Below are 17193 nucleotides of genomic sequence, written 5' to 3' on the forward strand. Positions count from 1 at the left end.
GGTTAGTGGTCAAGGTAAACAATTTCATTGTCAAAACACCTAATAATGTCTGTTTCTGCGTTTATGTGTGTGTATGTACAGATATCTGTATGCAGTATTTTATTTTGCCTGATACAATTTTTAATTTAGATACAGGAAACTGCTGACATTTATTTAAAGCCCCTTACCCCACATCCTCCTTTTTCTTTTTAGGTGAAAGACCTTTCAAATGCAGTGAATGTGGAAAAGCCTTTAACCAGAAGGGGGCATTGCAGACCCATATGATCAAGCACACTGGTGAAAAACCCCATGCTTGTGCCTTTTGTCCTGCAGCCTTTTCTCAGAAAGGCAATCTTCAGTCACACATACAGAGAGTTCATTCAGAGGTAAATACTATTATTCATAAAGTGGTTGGTGCTAATATACTGCTTATTTCATTTTCAGTATTTAAATTTTCCTGTTTGCTATTCCTATGCTCTCTGGTGCTTTCTGTAGCCAATATAGATTTACTGCTGTAGTATAGATTCTAGTTTGTTGGTTTTACCTGCAAGCTTTCCTAAAATAGCTTAATCTGTATAAATGTATACTTAGGATGAGTAGCAAAACCATCATTTACCATTGTCCTTTCAGTACATTGATAGATCAATAAATTATTAGTGGGTTTAGGTGTGTAAAAATGTACCTGTCAGTCGTGGGAGAAAGACGGCTAGAATCAGATGAAAGTAAGCCAAAAGCAGCAAAGCAGAAAATGGTGAAAAATTTAATGGCCAAACAGCAGCCCACTAACTCCATCATAGAGCATACTTGAAATTTGTCTTTGAAGCATATATCTTACAGCCTTTTTCAGAGGTTTTTCAGTTACAGGTAGAAGAAAATTATAAGACAAAAAACATTGTTGTCTCAGATGCCTTTATGCTGAGTTTTTTCTTCTTTGTGACAGACAATTTTTAAGATTCAAAAGGTACTGCTATGATAATGTAATACAATCTTCTGAGCAACATGGGCTATGCAACTTTGTTCAGTAATTTCCTTGCTGACTTTAGTGATTTGTGGTTGGAAATATGCATATAAAGAGACCTAGTTTTGATTTGGAAGATATGAAGTGATAGAGGCAGCTTTTTTTTTTCTTTTTTTTCCTGCATGCAAAATATCATCTTTGCTCTCACTCTTTCCCCTAACTCTGTCTGACATTTGCTTTCTTGTTTTCCATTTTTGTGTTACAATGATAGATCTTATTTATTGGATTTTTTTTTTTTTTTTACTAAGGATTCTTTTAGTGTGTTAGTTTCTTACTTTTAGGATATGTCTTAGTATATGAGTATGTCTCAGTGGTTTGTATTATGCTTAATTATATTAAATCATATGTTTACATTTCATATAACTTTGTGTGACTAGTCTTCCTCACTGTTCACAGCTCCTATATGTGATAGCTTTTGCTACATAAAAAAAATGCACCAACATTAATTTAATAAATTACATTGATTTTTTTTTTTTCAATATTACAAGATTGTTGGGGATCAAGCCAAAAATATTTTTCACTTTTTTCTCTGTTACTCTGTAAGTAACTGTAAGGACAGGAAAAAAAAAAAAAAAGTTGTGTAATAAGGGACTTTAAATAAATGCTATCTCTTGATTATGTCTTAGGCTATGTTTTGTGATCCTGAGCTTACATTTTAGTTATTGCTTTGGATCATTCATTGATTTTTTTTTTTCTTTCTTACTGTTGCTGTATTTCCTTCAAGACTGCATGCAGAACTCTTAATTCTTCATTTTATCCTGAGACAGTCACAAAATAACATTACAGGTGATAATGAAACAGGTTGATTCTCACTTCATATATCACTGTTTAGTTGTATCAGTATTTTATTAGTTGATACCACTTTCTGAAAGTCTTGTTACCAGTTTAAGCTAATGTCAGCAAATACAAAATTCCATACTATATTGCAAACAGTACAGCGTGTTTTCTTTTAAAGACTTTTTTGTTCCCTTTATATTGAAAGTACTGCACTGGATCTTACTGATATGTGATAGACTGAGGAGGAGGGGGAAGTGAGGATGGTCGGAATCTGCAAATATAGCTGCTTTTAATTACTTCAACCCCTTGGCCTGAAAGTCCCAAACAAGTTGCTGCTGATCATTTTCTCATCCTGTGTGTTCAAATTCAGTTCAAATGATACATTAAACTTCTCTGCCCTTCACAGTGTTAGTTTTTTTGGTGTGTTTTTTTTTTTTTAATGCAGTTCCTATGGCCTTTGGCCCAATTTCTCGCCTTCATTCTACTTTTACCCAAAAAATGGATTTTATTTTTTCTTGGAAATTTATGAAAGATACTTTTGCAAAAGTAAACAGAAGAGCGCCAAAATTTGAAGTTAAATAATCTGCATTTTATACTCTCCATATTTCCAAACTTCTGTTTGTATTATGTACAATGTTACATCTTCAGGCACATCTTAATTGATAAAGTTGCATTTCAGTTTTGTTCTAAGTATGTAATGGTAGGAAATTGTAACGAGGGAAAAGTCTGAGGCCTCATTTGCGAGATGACATTTGTTTTGCTCTCTGGTGCTTCCCAACATTGAGAAGTGGTAATAGGAGATGGCAGTCATGCACGTAGATTACAGTTGACTTGATATCTGAGAGACACCAGACTGATTCCGTAAGTGGATATCAGTAACTTGGAAAAATAAACTGGTCTAGTTCTCATAATCCTATGGTATGTTTGTATATGATGAAAAATGTAATATTTGGTAGATGTAGGGAAAATTTACTTAATTTTTTTTTGTTTTATTGAAGGTGAAGAATGGCCCTACATACAACTGTACAGAATGTAGCTGTGTCTTCAAAAGCTTGGGTAGTTTAAATACACATATCAGCAAGATGCACATGGGTGGTCCACAGAATTCTGCGAGCGCTTCAACAGATGTATCTCATGTTACAGCAGTAAGCTTTGCTCATTATATTGTGAAAATGCCTTTAAGAGTTTAATTAGGTCTATATCTTAATTCCAGTAATTCTTCAGATAGGTTAGAACTAAAAGACCTGTAGCTGTCTTTTGTGTTTTTAAAGTTTTGTGTCATTTCTGGAATTGATTTGCATGATTAAATATTGGCAGAATGTGAATTGGCCAAGTATATGCGAAAAAGGATTTACGATTTGAAGGTTTGGTTGAAAATAATATTTGGGAAGTTTTACTGGAACAATGAAATTTAGAACTATTCAAATTATATATTAATTACATCTCATTTTCAGAAATGAATTGTTTGTATAATTCTAGTCCATATAAACACATAGTGGATTCTTCTGAGTATTTCTGATAACTTGTTTTAAATGTTAGCTTATTATTTGACAGATCACAAAGGAAAAAATCTTAGCTTTACTGGAAGCACTGAATGTTTTTCTTTACCAAGATACAATAAAGAGCTAAAATTCTGGTTTCATAAGACATTTTTTGAGCCAGTGCGTGTTTAATATATCATAGTACTTCTTTTTTGTTCTTTGAATAGAACTACCTTTTCTACCTTTATTCCACTCTGGTTTGCATAATTTCCAACTGTTAGGCTTTAATGTTCAATAGATGACAAGTAATACCAGACTTTGAAGAGGAGGGTTAAAATTTAAAGTCTCAACTTTGTTATGCAGCTGTATCTTCTTGAAAACAAGTGTCTGGTAGTGCTGTTTGGAGAAACTTTTTTTTTTTTTAAGATTCCATGAAGGTTTTTTTGCAGATGCTATTTGTTTCTTCATAATAATAATAAAAAATACTAATGTGTTCTATTTGCTTGCAAGTACATAAAACCTCTACGTCTTTTCATATATTTCTACATTCACAAGCCTAATCTTAAAAGCAGAATGGAAAAAAATTCCTTCATACTATCTCATGTTTGCTTTCTCTGGCCAGCTCTGTTTTTCTTGTTTTGGTTTGCTTGAGTATTTTGCATTTGTGTTGTGTATTGATATTACAGCAGTGTGGTGTTATTATCTTTGCTGCATTCATACTTCTCTGCTTGCATGAAAGAGGGGAAAAGTAAAGAACACCTCCATACAATACTATAAGCAAAATGGGAGAAGAAAATTTCTTTCTAAAAACAGATGCCAAGAAGTTTAACAAGGAAGAGCAAAGATAATAACTGACATGTCAATTGCATATTAAGAGTGTTATGCCTTTTATTTTTAATTTTATATCTGAAACTGCAGATATTTAATGATTGATTTTTTTTTTTTTTTTTTTTTTTTGCTATAGAATGTACCATCTTTCTTAGATTAGCACTAGCTTGCTTAGATTAGAACTGACTTTTTCATTCTGCTCGAAACTTGCAGAGCTGCTTTAACAACAAATCTCCAGTGTAGTTATTCTGTTCTGAAGTTTGGAGTCTGTCATCCCTTGTTATGTACCTGGGGATGAACAATGATCATGTCCTTAATAAATACATGTTCCAAAAGTTGAAGTCTCCTGAAGTGCTGTGCTACCAAAGAATGCATTCTTGTGTGATACATGACTGTATCTTGTAAAATATGCTTACTGTAAGGCTGTTATTTGTCTTTTGCTGCATCAGTGCTTATAGCAAAGGTTTTGGTTTCTGTAACTTGTGTTCATTTAATGTATATAAATGATGATGCAACGTTAGTGATTCTGTGTACTTTTGTATCTCTCCCATAGTCTCATTTTTTCCGTCCCTGCTCTTCATACTGTGGGAAGATGAACTGTGCTACTTTTCTGCATGATATTAGCCACGTTTTTCTTATTTTTGCTTAAAATACTTTCTTTTCATTTCTTTGTAGGACTCTGTCACCCAACCTTTAACAACATCCCCTGCTAATCTTTTGCAACCTGTCGATAACAAATGGAAGAATGTAAGTGTAGAGTTTTTGTCATATTTTTGCATCAAGACTGAAAGTGGGAGAAACTTTACAGAATTCTGTGAACTTTAATTTAGCTGGTGAAAAAAGGATATGCAGAGGAAAGGTCCTCTGCGATAAGTTGATCAGCTAATATGTGAAAGCAAGCTCCTTGTTGAATGCAGCTGGTTATTTAGGAATGGAACAGGTCTTGAATGATTATATTCCCTCATTTGTTATATGCTCATGATTTTGCATATAATTCTGTTCATTGGATCTTCAAAATGGAGGCAAATACTCTCCTGTATAAAAAGACCAGAGGAGAGTAAGGACTCTTAAAAATAGTGGATTATCCTGCTGCTCTGACTTTACTTCACAGGAATACCATGGTTTGGGTGGAGAGGGAAGGAGCTGTGTTCATGCTGGTTGAGTTGGTTAGAATTTGAGGCAGCGGTGGAGCCCTGGGTCTCAGGAGGAGCCCATGGAGCTGGGGAAGGATGATGCAGGGCTGGCTTTCTGGAACCTCATAGCAAGATAACTGAGGCAGGCGGGTCCTGATGTGCCAGTCACAGTGAGAGCATTAGCGTGTTTTGTTGCAGCTATGTACCATGTCGTTTGTCAGCTGTAGGTTGCAGTATGGTATCTTAGTGACAGATTTATTTGACTTAACTTTCCCCCCTTCCCATCTTCAGCCACTGATTATCTTTTCATGTACTAGAATCCACAAAACCAAGGGCCAGGAAATGTGGCAGTATTGCTTTAAAGTCGCCATAACCAGTCTATGCACTTTCTTTTTATCTTTTACTGTGAATTCAGTGTTCTGGGACCAGTTAACTTAAAAGCTGAAGCGAACTGGTGCAAACTAATTAATTACTAATAATTGCTGTATTAAATAAATAATTATACTATGTTTCTTGTAAGCTTTTAAAAAGTATTAAAAATGGCTGTTCTTCAAAAGCAGTTTATTTTAAGTAAATTTTCTTTTTTTTAACCAATTGAAATTATTTTCCGTCGTACGGAATGGTATCAGGTGATGCCTGGTTTTTGGGGGGGCTCTGTGTGTGTGTGTGTGTGTGAAAGCGCAGGTCTGCAAGGAAGATAATCATCAATTTAGGGTACCCTTTATTGTAAATATACTGGATTAAATGTAACATATTCCTAAATAATGAAGTTTTATAAAATTACAATCTGCATATATTTGTGCCAGATTTATGTTCTAGAAAGGGAGGGGGAAACTTGCCTAGAATGTAGTCTGTCAATTCATATTGATCTCTTAAAAATCACTTAAAAAAAAAAATACAATATTAAAATTCAAGTCTTGCATAGTCCCCCCCCATTTCTCACACCACTGTCCACCCCCCGCAGTAAATTGACTTTGTTTCGTGTAGCGTGGTTTATATTCAAAAACCCTCCAGCAAATCAAGTTCCAGAGAGGAACTGATGACCTCCCTTTTTCTCAAGAATCAAGAGGATGTTTTTTGTCTTTTTTTCATTGACTCTGAATACTGAAATTAGGCTCCTCTGTCAGGGTGTCATATTGTGTGGTTCCCAGTGAGAGGTGCCAGTTGGGAGCAATGGATCCCATTGCCCCCTCCTCCCATAATTGCCTGGTACTCTTGCCTACCAAGTGAGAGAAGTGGTCCAGTTCCATCCTTAGTCTAAGCATCTTTCTCCAGAGAAAGATTTGGTAACTGCTGAACCACCAAGCATTTTAAGTGTGAACCTTTACAGAGTCAACTTCAGCTTACATGTGGTGGATCTAGGAAACGAAGCAAGGAGAAGCCTGACTTTCCTAGTCTAGCAGTTAGAGCAGAAACCTGAATTCTCCTTCCACTTGCTAGGGTACCTTCTATTTTTACAGTTCTAACTATATACCGTAACATGTATGGGAATCTTGTGGAAAAGGAATGCATGGCATCACTTCAAAGCTAATGCAGACAGACATCAATGCTAAGGTGAATCAGCAGCAATTTTGTTACATGTTTTCAGATGTTCCTCCTTTGATGTACTATCTGCTTGTTTCCGTGCCTTCAGATGCACAGCCTGCTTGTTTATGTGCGGTTGCTGTTCATTTGTTGAACTAGGATATATGCTCAGATTCCTCCATGGGATGGCACCATGTATCACACATGTTTTTAAGAAAATGTATACGTATTTTTCTTTTATTAATGTTTGCGTTTTGGTAAGTAGAGCTAGTTGCATCCTTAATGATTCTTCATTTTCCTTCTTGTAATGGAGGTGGTAAAAAGCAGCGACATGTTTTTTGTATTTTCAAATAGAATGACGTACTAAAATTAACATGAGGCACCATGAGTGATTTTTAAAACTTTCTGAGAGGACTTGTAAAAGAGGTGTGCAGGGAATCACCATTGTTACTGTGTTTCTGATGGCGTCACTTGGAAATTAATTCTTGACCCTACACTACTTAATAGTTTATCAGTGACCTGGAAGAAAATATAAAATCATCACTGATCAAGATGATACAAAGATTGAGGTAATTTATGAAGAGGACAAATCACTGATACAGAGTGATCTGGATTTCTTGGTGAGCTGGGTGCACCAAACAATATATGTTCTGACATGGTCCAGAATAAAATCACATATAGAAGAACAGGAAAAGCAGGCCATATTCACAGGGATAGGAGTTTTCAAGGATTTTAAATTCCCCTTATAAATAGGGATGGAAGAAGTAATAATTGATATATCAGCTAAAAGTTAGGTTTTCCTTGCCTGGAAAGATTAGTTTTGGTCTTTTTGTTTAGAGAAGAAACTTTGCACAGAAATGAAAATTTTGTATGTCCTCTATATTTCATTTGGGGAAGTTTTGCTTTTGTCAGTTGTCTGTTTACAGTGTTCACTATTCATGAACTATATTCAAAGATACAGGAGGAATCGGAGCCATCAGAATTCTTAAATTATGATATGATGTGTTTTATTATTTAAGAGATTCAAGGTGCATTATCTATTTTGACCATCAGATAAAATATTTAAGGATGACTAATTGTGCTGTTTTGAAGAAAAGGGAAAAATCTGTAATCCCTTTAATAGGGAAGAGAAAAAACATTTTGAGGGTTGAAGCTAGACAAATTTCACACTTTGAAATAAAGTATGGAATTTTAGTGTGGATAATTTACTGTTGCAGCAACTTGTTGAGGTTGGATAGCAACAGAAGGTTATCACAATAAAGTACTTGATTTAAAGAACTGCTATAATTTTTGTACAGTTAGTTTACTTGAAGGAGTAATTCATTCGGAGCAGTCACACGGTCTGTGTTACACAGCAGATCAGACAGACTAAGGGTGATCACAAGGTGCACTATTCTAATGGAACAAATGTGGAATTATGAAGTAGTAATAAAACACTTCATTCTCTATGCTATTTTTAAAATCAGGTAGTGAAGTGAGACCTACAAAGACACCTGAAACTTTTTATGTTGAACAGGGTATCTTAATAGTAACAACCTCTATATGCATTCATATATGTATGTATTATTTTTCAAGAAAGCTAACCTCCATGAGACTGTATATAAACTGCTGTATAATACGTGAACTTACTGGCTAAATAAATGTAGTACTGTAATTTTCATGTCAAAGATGATATGGAGCAGTTCCTTCATTAACAATTTTTCTTCCCTCTTGCTAAAGCCTGGGAGAATTTTATAGACTTTTTAGTGTAGGCTTCCCGCTCTACTAAAGAGCTTCCCTGCATTCCGTTGCAAGAAAATGAATGGTCTCCATAAAGAGCTGTTACACCATTTAGCAAAACACTTTGCTTCAGTTCCCGTTTATTGCAATGAAAATGGCATACAGGGTGTTTTATTTTGTAAAATACATATTGAAATGTTTATAGCACTTTTGCTAAATTGGAATCTGAAGAGGTTGAGTCTTTCCATCTGTCCCACTGGTGAGGTGAAAGAAGATGAAGTAATGGTTAAATCGGCAAAATAGCGAGTGCTATTCTTGCATGCATGCAAGAGAAATGAGATAATGGTTTGTTTTACATCATCTCATGAGAAGGCATTAAGAGTACTTAATCAAATGCACAGGATGTAACTCGAGTCAAGCTAATTTTTCGTAATACATTTCTTTGTAACTACCCTCAAATACGGTGACAGTGTTATTTTAACTGTCCAGTGTAATGTGTCAGTATAAAGAAAATCTTAGGAGAGTTTTCAGATTGGAAGAAATACTACATGAAGCCTAACATTATTCTTTGTTAAAAATTATCTAAAAAAAGGTAGCTGTTTATGTATACATGTATGTGCGTGTGCGCGTGCACACGCCTGCAAGTGATTATTTTTGGAGAACAGAAGTGAATATTAGAAGCAAATTTCCAGTGTGTTCTAAGAAACAGAACTCTGGGGCTAGCCACTATATAAATATAAATTTCTTTTTTCTACAGTAAAATAAATGATTGAAAGCAGTTGTTTCAGTAACAGTATACTTACAGAGTCTATTTGTTATAACAAAGAGAAATTTATAAATGAAAGAGAATAGAAGGAGTCTTCATTTCTGATTTTAAAAAGAAATACCAAGGCTCATTATCACTTTTTTCTTCGTATTTGTTACTAAGGTTGCCCAAGATACAATTATGAAATCAGAAATAAAGAAATTTGATTTTTTAGACTATATTTTGTTAGTATTTTGACATAGCTCCATCTGTATTTAAATTTTTAGAGTATGAAGAGATTCTTCTAAAGCTAAGAGATTTAGAAGATTGAAAGTTGAAGGGAAAAGAGTTAGTAGTTTGATTGTTCTGAAAGATTTTGATGTCACAACACAAATAATTTCATACAAAAAAAATCTCAATTAATAGAAGGTTATTTTTCCAAAGGACTTGCTTTACTTAAATGTGAACTTTAAAAAGACGACCATGTCAGTGCCATTTATTTGTTGTGGAATTACTTTGCATGTGGCCTCTACACGTGGAATTCAGTAATTGATCCCTGTGTTTTGTAAACTGGTTGACAGTTCAGTAGTTACGATAACATTAATTCAAGCTGTAAGCTTACAGTTATGCAGCTTGGGAAGAACTCCAGAAAAGGGATACAGAGAAGCAATTCTTTAGTGGAGTGAGCAGACCTTGAATGACAGCTCTGTGTAATCCTTATGTCTTATACAAGTGGACATCCTTGTAGTGGACAGTTAACAGGTATTTCAGATAAGGGAGCTGAACAGATCAGTTCATACATACTTTTCATCTTCCTTTACAAATGTACTGCTATATATTTCAGGCCACACATTTTCGGTCTCCACTTCTTCAACAGACAGAAAACCAGGTGTCGTCAGCTACTGCTCATCAGGGTCAGCAGGCTGTAACTGATGTCATCCAGCAGCTCCTTGAGTTATCAGAACCAGGTCCTGTAGAAAACAACCAGCCTCAACAACCTGGTCAACAGCTCAACATTGCAGTGGGAATCAATAGAGATATTTTGCAGGTAAGAGCTGTGTGTGAGAACAGCTTTATATTTCAGTTGTTTCTTTCTCGTTTTTATTTTAGTGAAATTTGTTCTCAGTATTTTCAATGATAGCATTCCTTCTGCATTTCTAAATGATTTATCAGTCAGGAAAGAATTATAGAGATCTACTGAAGGAGTATGGAATGCACCAAGGTATCTTTTTGTATAATTTTACAAAAAAAAGTTATGAATATTGATTACATGACCTAGAAGAAAGCTTTAAGTGTACACACCCATACATGGACGTTTTATTGATCCCTTTGCCTTCTGTTTTTTTCCCTGTTGCCTAGAAGGAGTTTGTGGCATGTCCTTAAGTTATGCTGTGCTTAAAACATGATGACATTTTAGAGGGGAAAAATATTTTTACCTATAAAAAAAAGAGAACGTATACGGGGCCCTTATCCTGTTCTAATTAATAAGGCTATTTGAATATTTCTTATTGGTGCAAAGAAAATTCCTTCCTGGGTCAGACCAATGTTTTGCCTAACCCATTATTCTTTCCTTGATACTGGCAATAGGAGATGCTATGTAACAGAAGAGATGCAGGCAGTAATTCAACTGTCTGTGCTTGTTCTGCATCCTCCACTGCATAATAGAACAGGGCAGAGAATATTATTCTTTAGTATTGATGGTAGCCTGCTATAACCGTTAAGCTATTTTTTTTCATCTCTGGTCTTTTAATTACCATTCAAATTTTTTTGGAAGACCCGAATGTTACATGTAGTTATGTGCCGGTTCACCATGTTAACCTGTGCTGAGTTCTCTAATGTTGGGAATGTGATGTGTAGTTGGACTAAATTAAAACACAAAATATAACTACTGTTGTGATACCTATTAAAAAAAAATAAATCTGTCTTTGAGGTTGGTTCTTTAAGTTATTGTATGAGCATCACTAGCCATCTTGTTGTACAAAATAAAAATAAAACGTTGTTTTCTTCCAAGCAATCAAATATCTGCACACTCCTATTTAAATGTGTGTTTGAGGTCTTTGATCCAGAGCCTTTTCGGACACAATAGTATGCATAAAGGTGCCTACACCCCAGTCCCTTCCAGGTGTACATAAAAATGAGTGCATAGCTCTTGCCTTGGTCTGATGGTTATCACTGGTTTGTTAAGAGAGGCTTTTGAGCTTTTCAGAGTCTTTCTTTGGTTTAGCATTCTTCCTTTTTCTTTATATCTTTTATGGCTTCTCCACAAGCTGATGGGCTTAAAATTTGATCTTCTATGGGGGGGGAACTGTTCTCTCATGTAGTAGGCATAAGAGAGAGCTATGTATTTCTGGCAAATGCTCGATTCTGTAGAAACAATTGGTACTTTTCTGAAAGGCAGCTGTTGGCACATGTATTAATGCAGCAAATCCAACTTAAAATCTCACAGACAATCAGAAGTCAGTGTTGTGTGAGAATGTTTTTGCAAGTTTGAAATACAGCTGAAATTCTGGGAGGATGAGACATTTAATTCCTTTATTATATTTGCATTATATCGTCTAAGTAGCTGTTTGAGAAAAGTTGGAGCAACTGCGGAATGTTTCTTTCTTAATCTAGAAGTTTTTTGTTCTCTTTTAGCAAGCTTTAGAGAACAGTGGGTTGTCTTCGATTCCCGTCTCTGCGCATTCTACTGAGTGCAGCCAGGCTAAGACTCCTGGGGCTCAGGATCAGAACCCAGACGTCCAGACTCTCTCAAATCATCAGGCTGACTCTAATAATGCAGAACAAGATAAGGAGCAAGAGAGTACAGATAAACTGGATAAAAAAGAAAAAAAGGTTATTAAGAAAAAATCACCGTTTTTACCTGGTAATGTTGCCACTGCTTGCTACTTTTTGTTCTGTAAGGACTGCAGTATTTGTGGGTGTGATGGCTTTATAAAGGGATTTCCCAAAACATGCTGTGGATCCGTTACGTTCTTCATCTTCTTTTATCTAAAATACAGTATGTGTATAAGTTAAGATAGTAGCATTTATAACTTTCGTTATACTGATACTAAAATGTGTCAGAATGCCATTAAGTGAAGTTACACTGTTAAATCTTTTGGATTTAGATCAGCGGAGTTTTTGGAGGAGGACAAAAAAGAAAGAATATAAATCTTTTTACCTCTTTTTCCCATAATCCTTCTCTGAGGAGGATTGGGATTTCATGGTGTGTCCCAGAGCAGAGGGTTCTTGCAAGCTCTACTCTTCCTTGTTGGAAGTGAGGCCTCGCAGAGGCAGAAGTGCAGTGCTGCTGCCTCATGCAGATTTTCACTGATCTAGGCCACGTAGGGAAGGAAGAAGGTTGGCATTGTGGATAATACTTAACGTCGCCTGTGTTTGGAATCACAGTGCTGATTTGATACCGTCAGCATAAATGCATGTTAATATTTCACCTCCTTACTGTATTGTGTGCATGCAAGTCTGGATTTTATCTCTGTGTGCTTAAATGCAACTTTAGTGTTAAAGTTGCTCAAGCTTTAAGGTTGCCAGCTCTATAATAGTCAGTCATTGAGCTCTGTGCATAGTAACTTCATAGATAAATTGATGTTGCTTTTTTCTTTGCAAGGGATGCAGAAATTGATCCAAAGTCAAAAACTTACCTTGTCCAGCATAACTGGGCTACAAACCAACATTAACTTTTTCCTCTGGTAATAATAACTATTTTGTTCCTTGTGTGTATCAGTAACAACTTGCTAACTCTGACTGCAAATAAAAATAAAAGGTCACTGCTGTATAGTCAAACACAACCACCTTTATTTTTTCATAAAATAACATAACCTCAGTGTATTGACATGGTTTACAGAAAAAAACAACAATGTGAAGTGATTGAAACGAGCAAATGTCTGATATTGAACAATGTATATGAATAAAAAACCCTGATGGGATTTAGAAGCTTCTTTTGTCATTTTTATTGAGAAAAGGTATGCTGTTGCTTTAGGATGGAGCTTAGGATTCTTGGATCATAAAACAACTTTCGTGAAAAAGTAGCCTTAAATTGTAAATATTTCAGAAGGACTTTTTATGGACATTTTGCTCCTTTAAAGATGTATAAAATGTAATTTAAGTCTGAATTTGCAGAATAGTGCCATATAAAGTATCTCTTCCAGTTAGCTAGATAAGAGTTTAGTACTTAAAATAATTTGGTTTGGTTATGGTTCAGGAGTTATAGTCGTTGTTGGATAATTTTATGTTAGATATGGTATTTATAAGTTAACTGGTATATTATATTGCATTACAACTACATTCTGTATTTCTAAGTGGCATACAAACTGAATGCTTTCTATTCTGTGAAGTCAGACTTTCTTAGCTTTTTTTTTTTTTTTTTTACCTTCTTCCTTTTTGGTAGCATAAAAATGTTTGAATTTCAACAGGATTGTCTTTGGTTGTGTTTTTGTCATTCCAGCCCATCGCTATTTTTGTGAAGTAGAATGTATCTGATGGAGAAGTTAATTGTCTGCGAAGTGTGTTGTAATGGCATCTATTTCACAAAATGTTTTTGTGTTTTGATTGCTTGTATAATGGTGTCAGTGTGGTGGATTTTTTGAAGAACTGTTAAAATGTTTGAAACATTCATTTTTGTGTTCCTTATTTTAGGTTCTATACGTGAAGAAAATGGAATAAGGTGGCATGTTTGTCCATATTGCTCTAAAGAATTTAAAAAACCAAGTGATCTAGTGCGTCACATTCGCATTCATACCCATGAGAAGCCATTCAAGTGTCCGCAGTGTTTCCGCGCCTTTGCTGTTAAGAGCACTCTCACAGCTCACATAAAAACACATACTGGCATTAAAGCTTTCAAGTGCCAATTTTGTATGAAATGCTTTTCCACCTCAGGGAGTTTAAAAGTTCACATTCGTCTACATACAGGTAAGGCCTCAAAATTGCTTTTGTATTTTCTGTGATGTGGGCGAGACCTTAAATGAAAAAACACAATGTGAAGTGCTTAAGTTGTAGAGGTGTCTGTCATGTCATTGATATATATCAGAGAATGAACGGGTTTTAGTGCCTTGTATGATGAACTTAAATTTTTGTCGTAACCTTCTAGTGTTTCATGGCTTTGAAACTTTGTTTGGACTCTTACAAAAGCCATGAACATCTAGTTTTCTGATGAAGAGTCAGCTGTTACTCCTTTTTAATATCAGTATTGTGAGTGTATTTAATGGTGCTTTCTAAAGAGTCATGCTCTTAGAATTTGAGTTCTGATTTTACTTATCCCCAGTCATCTTTCATATTTACTCTGCATCTTTTCTTCCCACCCCTTCCCCACACTTGTTGATAATTTCACTGTATCACTCAGGACTGTTTGGTTACTTCCCATTTTATCTTCAACAATAAGGTGTTGCTTTGTGTTTTCATGAACTTAACTGTTTTCAATATCTTACACTGCATAAACTCCTGTTCGTATGGTCCTTGTTTACATCATATATGATGTCTTCAATACCCATTTTTCCATGGCTGAACTTTTATCCTCTGCATAGAGAAAAATTAATTTTCGGCTCTTGGTGGACTGCCTGGTTGTTTTGCACTTTTTCTTTCTTTATTCCTGCAGGTAAATAAGTTTTCAGGAGGATAAGCTCGTAAATGTGCTACTCTTTCCTTTCACTCCAGTTTGTGTATTTACATTCTGCAAAAGTATCATTCAATGGCTATGTGCATTTGGTGTTCAATACGTTTTATAGTCAAACCTTTAATCCATGAAATATCAATGTTGGATTCATCTGCAGAAAGTTTTTTCACTTTGTTTTTTGTAAACTTGTAAACTAGTATTTTTCTTATTACTTTAACATCACCCTTGCTTTATTTAAGGAGTCAGACTCATGCGAAGTGGCAAAAGCACTAGGTGGCTTGAAAAATGGGTAGTCCAGTGTTTATGGAACTCCAGCATGTAGTTAACCATCATTCAGCCCACTGTTTTTTCCTGTCAGAGATGTTTGCTTCTTCCTCTGTCTAGCAGGTTAGGCTTACTGTGTCAGGTTAGAGGTTCATCTAGCCCTGTATGCTGTCTCTGATGGCAGCGTGTGGAAAAGGGGAAGCCTACAGTAATGCTTCTTAGCAGCATACAACCAGCTTCCGCTAATCTTTGGGTTGAGGACTTCATGAAGCAGGCTGTACCTCTGCACTAAGCAGCACTTTATTAGTTTTTGTTCCAAAGAATTTAGCTGATTGATTTTGAACCGATGTGAACTTAATACTAGAACAACCTAACATAATGAATTAAAACATTGAGCTACATGTTGAGTAAAGTGCTTTCTGTTGCTTTAAATATTCTGCTCAGTAGCTTCATACAATATTTTAGTTACTGTATTGTGAAGAATGGTTCATTCTTATTTCTTGTGCATTTTTTCTATCTGTGATTTTATAGACCTTTCTTCATAATACCCGGTCATGTTTCCTAGCCTTTTAAGTCCAAGATCTCCCCTTGAACAAAAGCTGAAAGTTCGACAGCTTTCACTGTCTCTGTAACTTACCAGGTTCTCCAGTAACCTTTACAAGGAGAGATTTCTACCAGATATTGCATGGCAAAAGTCCTTCGTTAGTAATTCCTGTTGGCATGCTTTTTTGACTGCCATCAAACAGTGTTGACGTTTTCAGAGACAGATCTAGAATTCTGTTAAATTTTGTCACATCACTGTTCTTCTGTTTTATCCTATTATATATCATTCGTCTATGTGTGTGTTGATTCTTTTTTCTCACAGTTTTTTAAGAGTTTGTTTTGGAAGGACATTTGACCTGCTATCTGCAATTCTTAGGATAGCTTCTGGAACCCGTTGAAAACTGCTGTCACTTTTGCATCATCCAGTTTCCTGATAACAATCTTGTGTAAAGTGATGTGTTACAACCAGTTAGTAGTTCAGCAATTTCATATTTACTTTTGATTGGATTTTATAGATCTGTTTTGAAAACCTATTTAACAATAAACATCCTTATAGGAAAGAAAACAAAAAAAAAACCCCCAAAATAGAAGAGAGAATCTGTATTCCAAAGGTACATTTCTAGGGCAGTGGAAATAAAATCACAAACTAATATTTTTTTTCTAATCTTTTGCAGGTGTTAGGCCTTTTGCTTGTCCTCACTGTGACAAAAAGTTTAGAACGTCGGGCCACCGGAAAACACATATTGCTTCACATTTTAAACATACTGAACTAAGAAAGCTGAGACATCAACGTAAACCTGCAAAAGTTCGAGTAGGAAAGACGAGTGTTCCAGTACCAGACATCCCCTTGCAAGAGCCCATACTCATAACTGATTTAGGTAAAGAGCAAGTAAATCTGTGCTGTCTTGAAATTTGGATTTCACTGGAAAATAGAGGTCATGGTTTGATCAAGCAAACCCATTCAGAGCTTACTGGGAAAGATGTACTTTGAAATAAGTCATCAGAAATAATCAGGCTTCACAAAAGTGCCATATTTTGTATTTTGCTTGCACTAGAAATAATAAGAGTCTTTTATTTACAGAGAAATTGTATAATCCTTACCAGAAGAAAGCGTGTGCATTTTTACATTACATTGAGAGAAGTTAATTTAAACTATTGTTAGACTGTTGGTATAGAAAGCATGACAGACAGTTCATGACCTAGATTCTTCTTAAGATGATCATATTTATTCAAATTACATGTATTAAGGAGTTGGTGTGTTATGTGATTTTAGTGTATTTGTTACTATCATGACCTCAGCTGAATTAGTGGTAATCATTAGTGGTAATATTTCAAAAAAGGGCAGAATAATTCTGGAATGTACTATAGAGAATTCATACAGTTATTTTAATTCTGTTGTAGAATAATTGTTACAACATTACGTAAAACCACTTTTTGGAAGAAGGTAAGTTGTTGTACAGCTCAATCAAGACAGTATATATTGTTGTCCTGTAGAGGTCAATGTAGTGGGCAAGGTGTTTACTCTTCATTGTTGTTTGACTCACCAGTCTGCTAACCTCTGCCTTGTCTGCTGTGTA

The 17193-nt window shown here is 35.2% G+C and overlaps 1 protein-coding gene across 5 annotated transcripts in view; it reads left to right on the plus strand.

The window, feature by feature from the left end:
- The window catches only part of ZNF236 (zinc finger protein 236), a 98732-nt gene that overhangs the window by 30323 nt on the left and 51216 nt on the right, over window positions 1-17193 (plus strand). For all 5 annotated transcript variants that reach the window (XM_030011416.2, XM_030011414.2, XM_030011415.2 and 2 more), the window contains exons 6-12: window positions 193-365; window positions 2773-2919; window positions 4759-4830; window positions 10049-10252; window positions 11839-12067; window positions 13837-14109; window positions 16291-16494. In XM_030011416.2, the coding sequence (XP_029867276.1) occupies window positions 193-365; window positions 2773-2919; window positions 4759-4830; window positions 10049-10252; window positions 11839-12067; window positions 13837-14109; window positions 16291-16494 (1302 nt within the window). The remainder of the gene's footprint in view (window positions 1-192; window positions 366-2772; window positions 2920-4758; window positions 4831-10048; window positions 10253-11838; window positions 12068-13836; window positions 14110-16290; window positions 16495-17193) is intronic.

Source organism: Aquila chrysaetos, chromosome 4 (genome assembly GCF_900496995.4).
Source record: "Aquila chrysaetos chrysaetos chromosome 4, bAquChr1.4, whole genome shotgun sequence".
In the NCBI taxonomy this organism is placed as follows: domain Eukaryota; kingdom Metazoa; phylum Chordata; class Aves; order Accipitriformes; family Accipitridae; genus Aquila; species Aquila chrysaetos.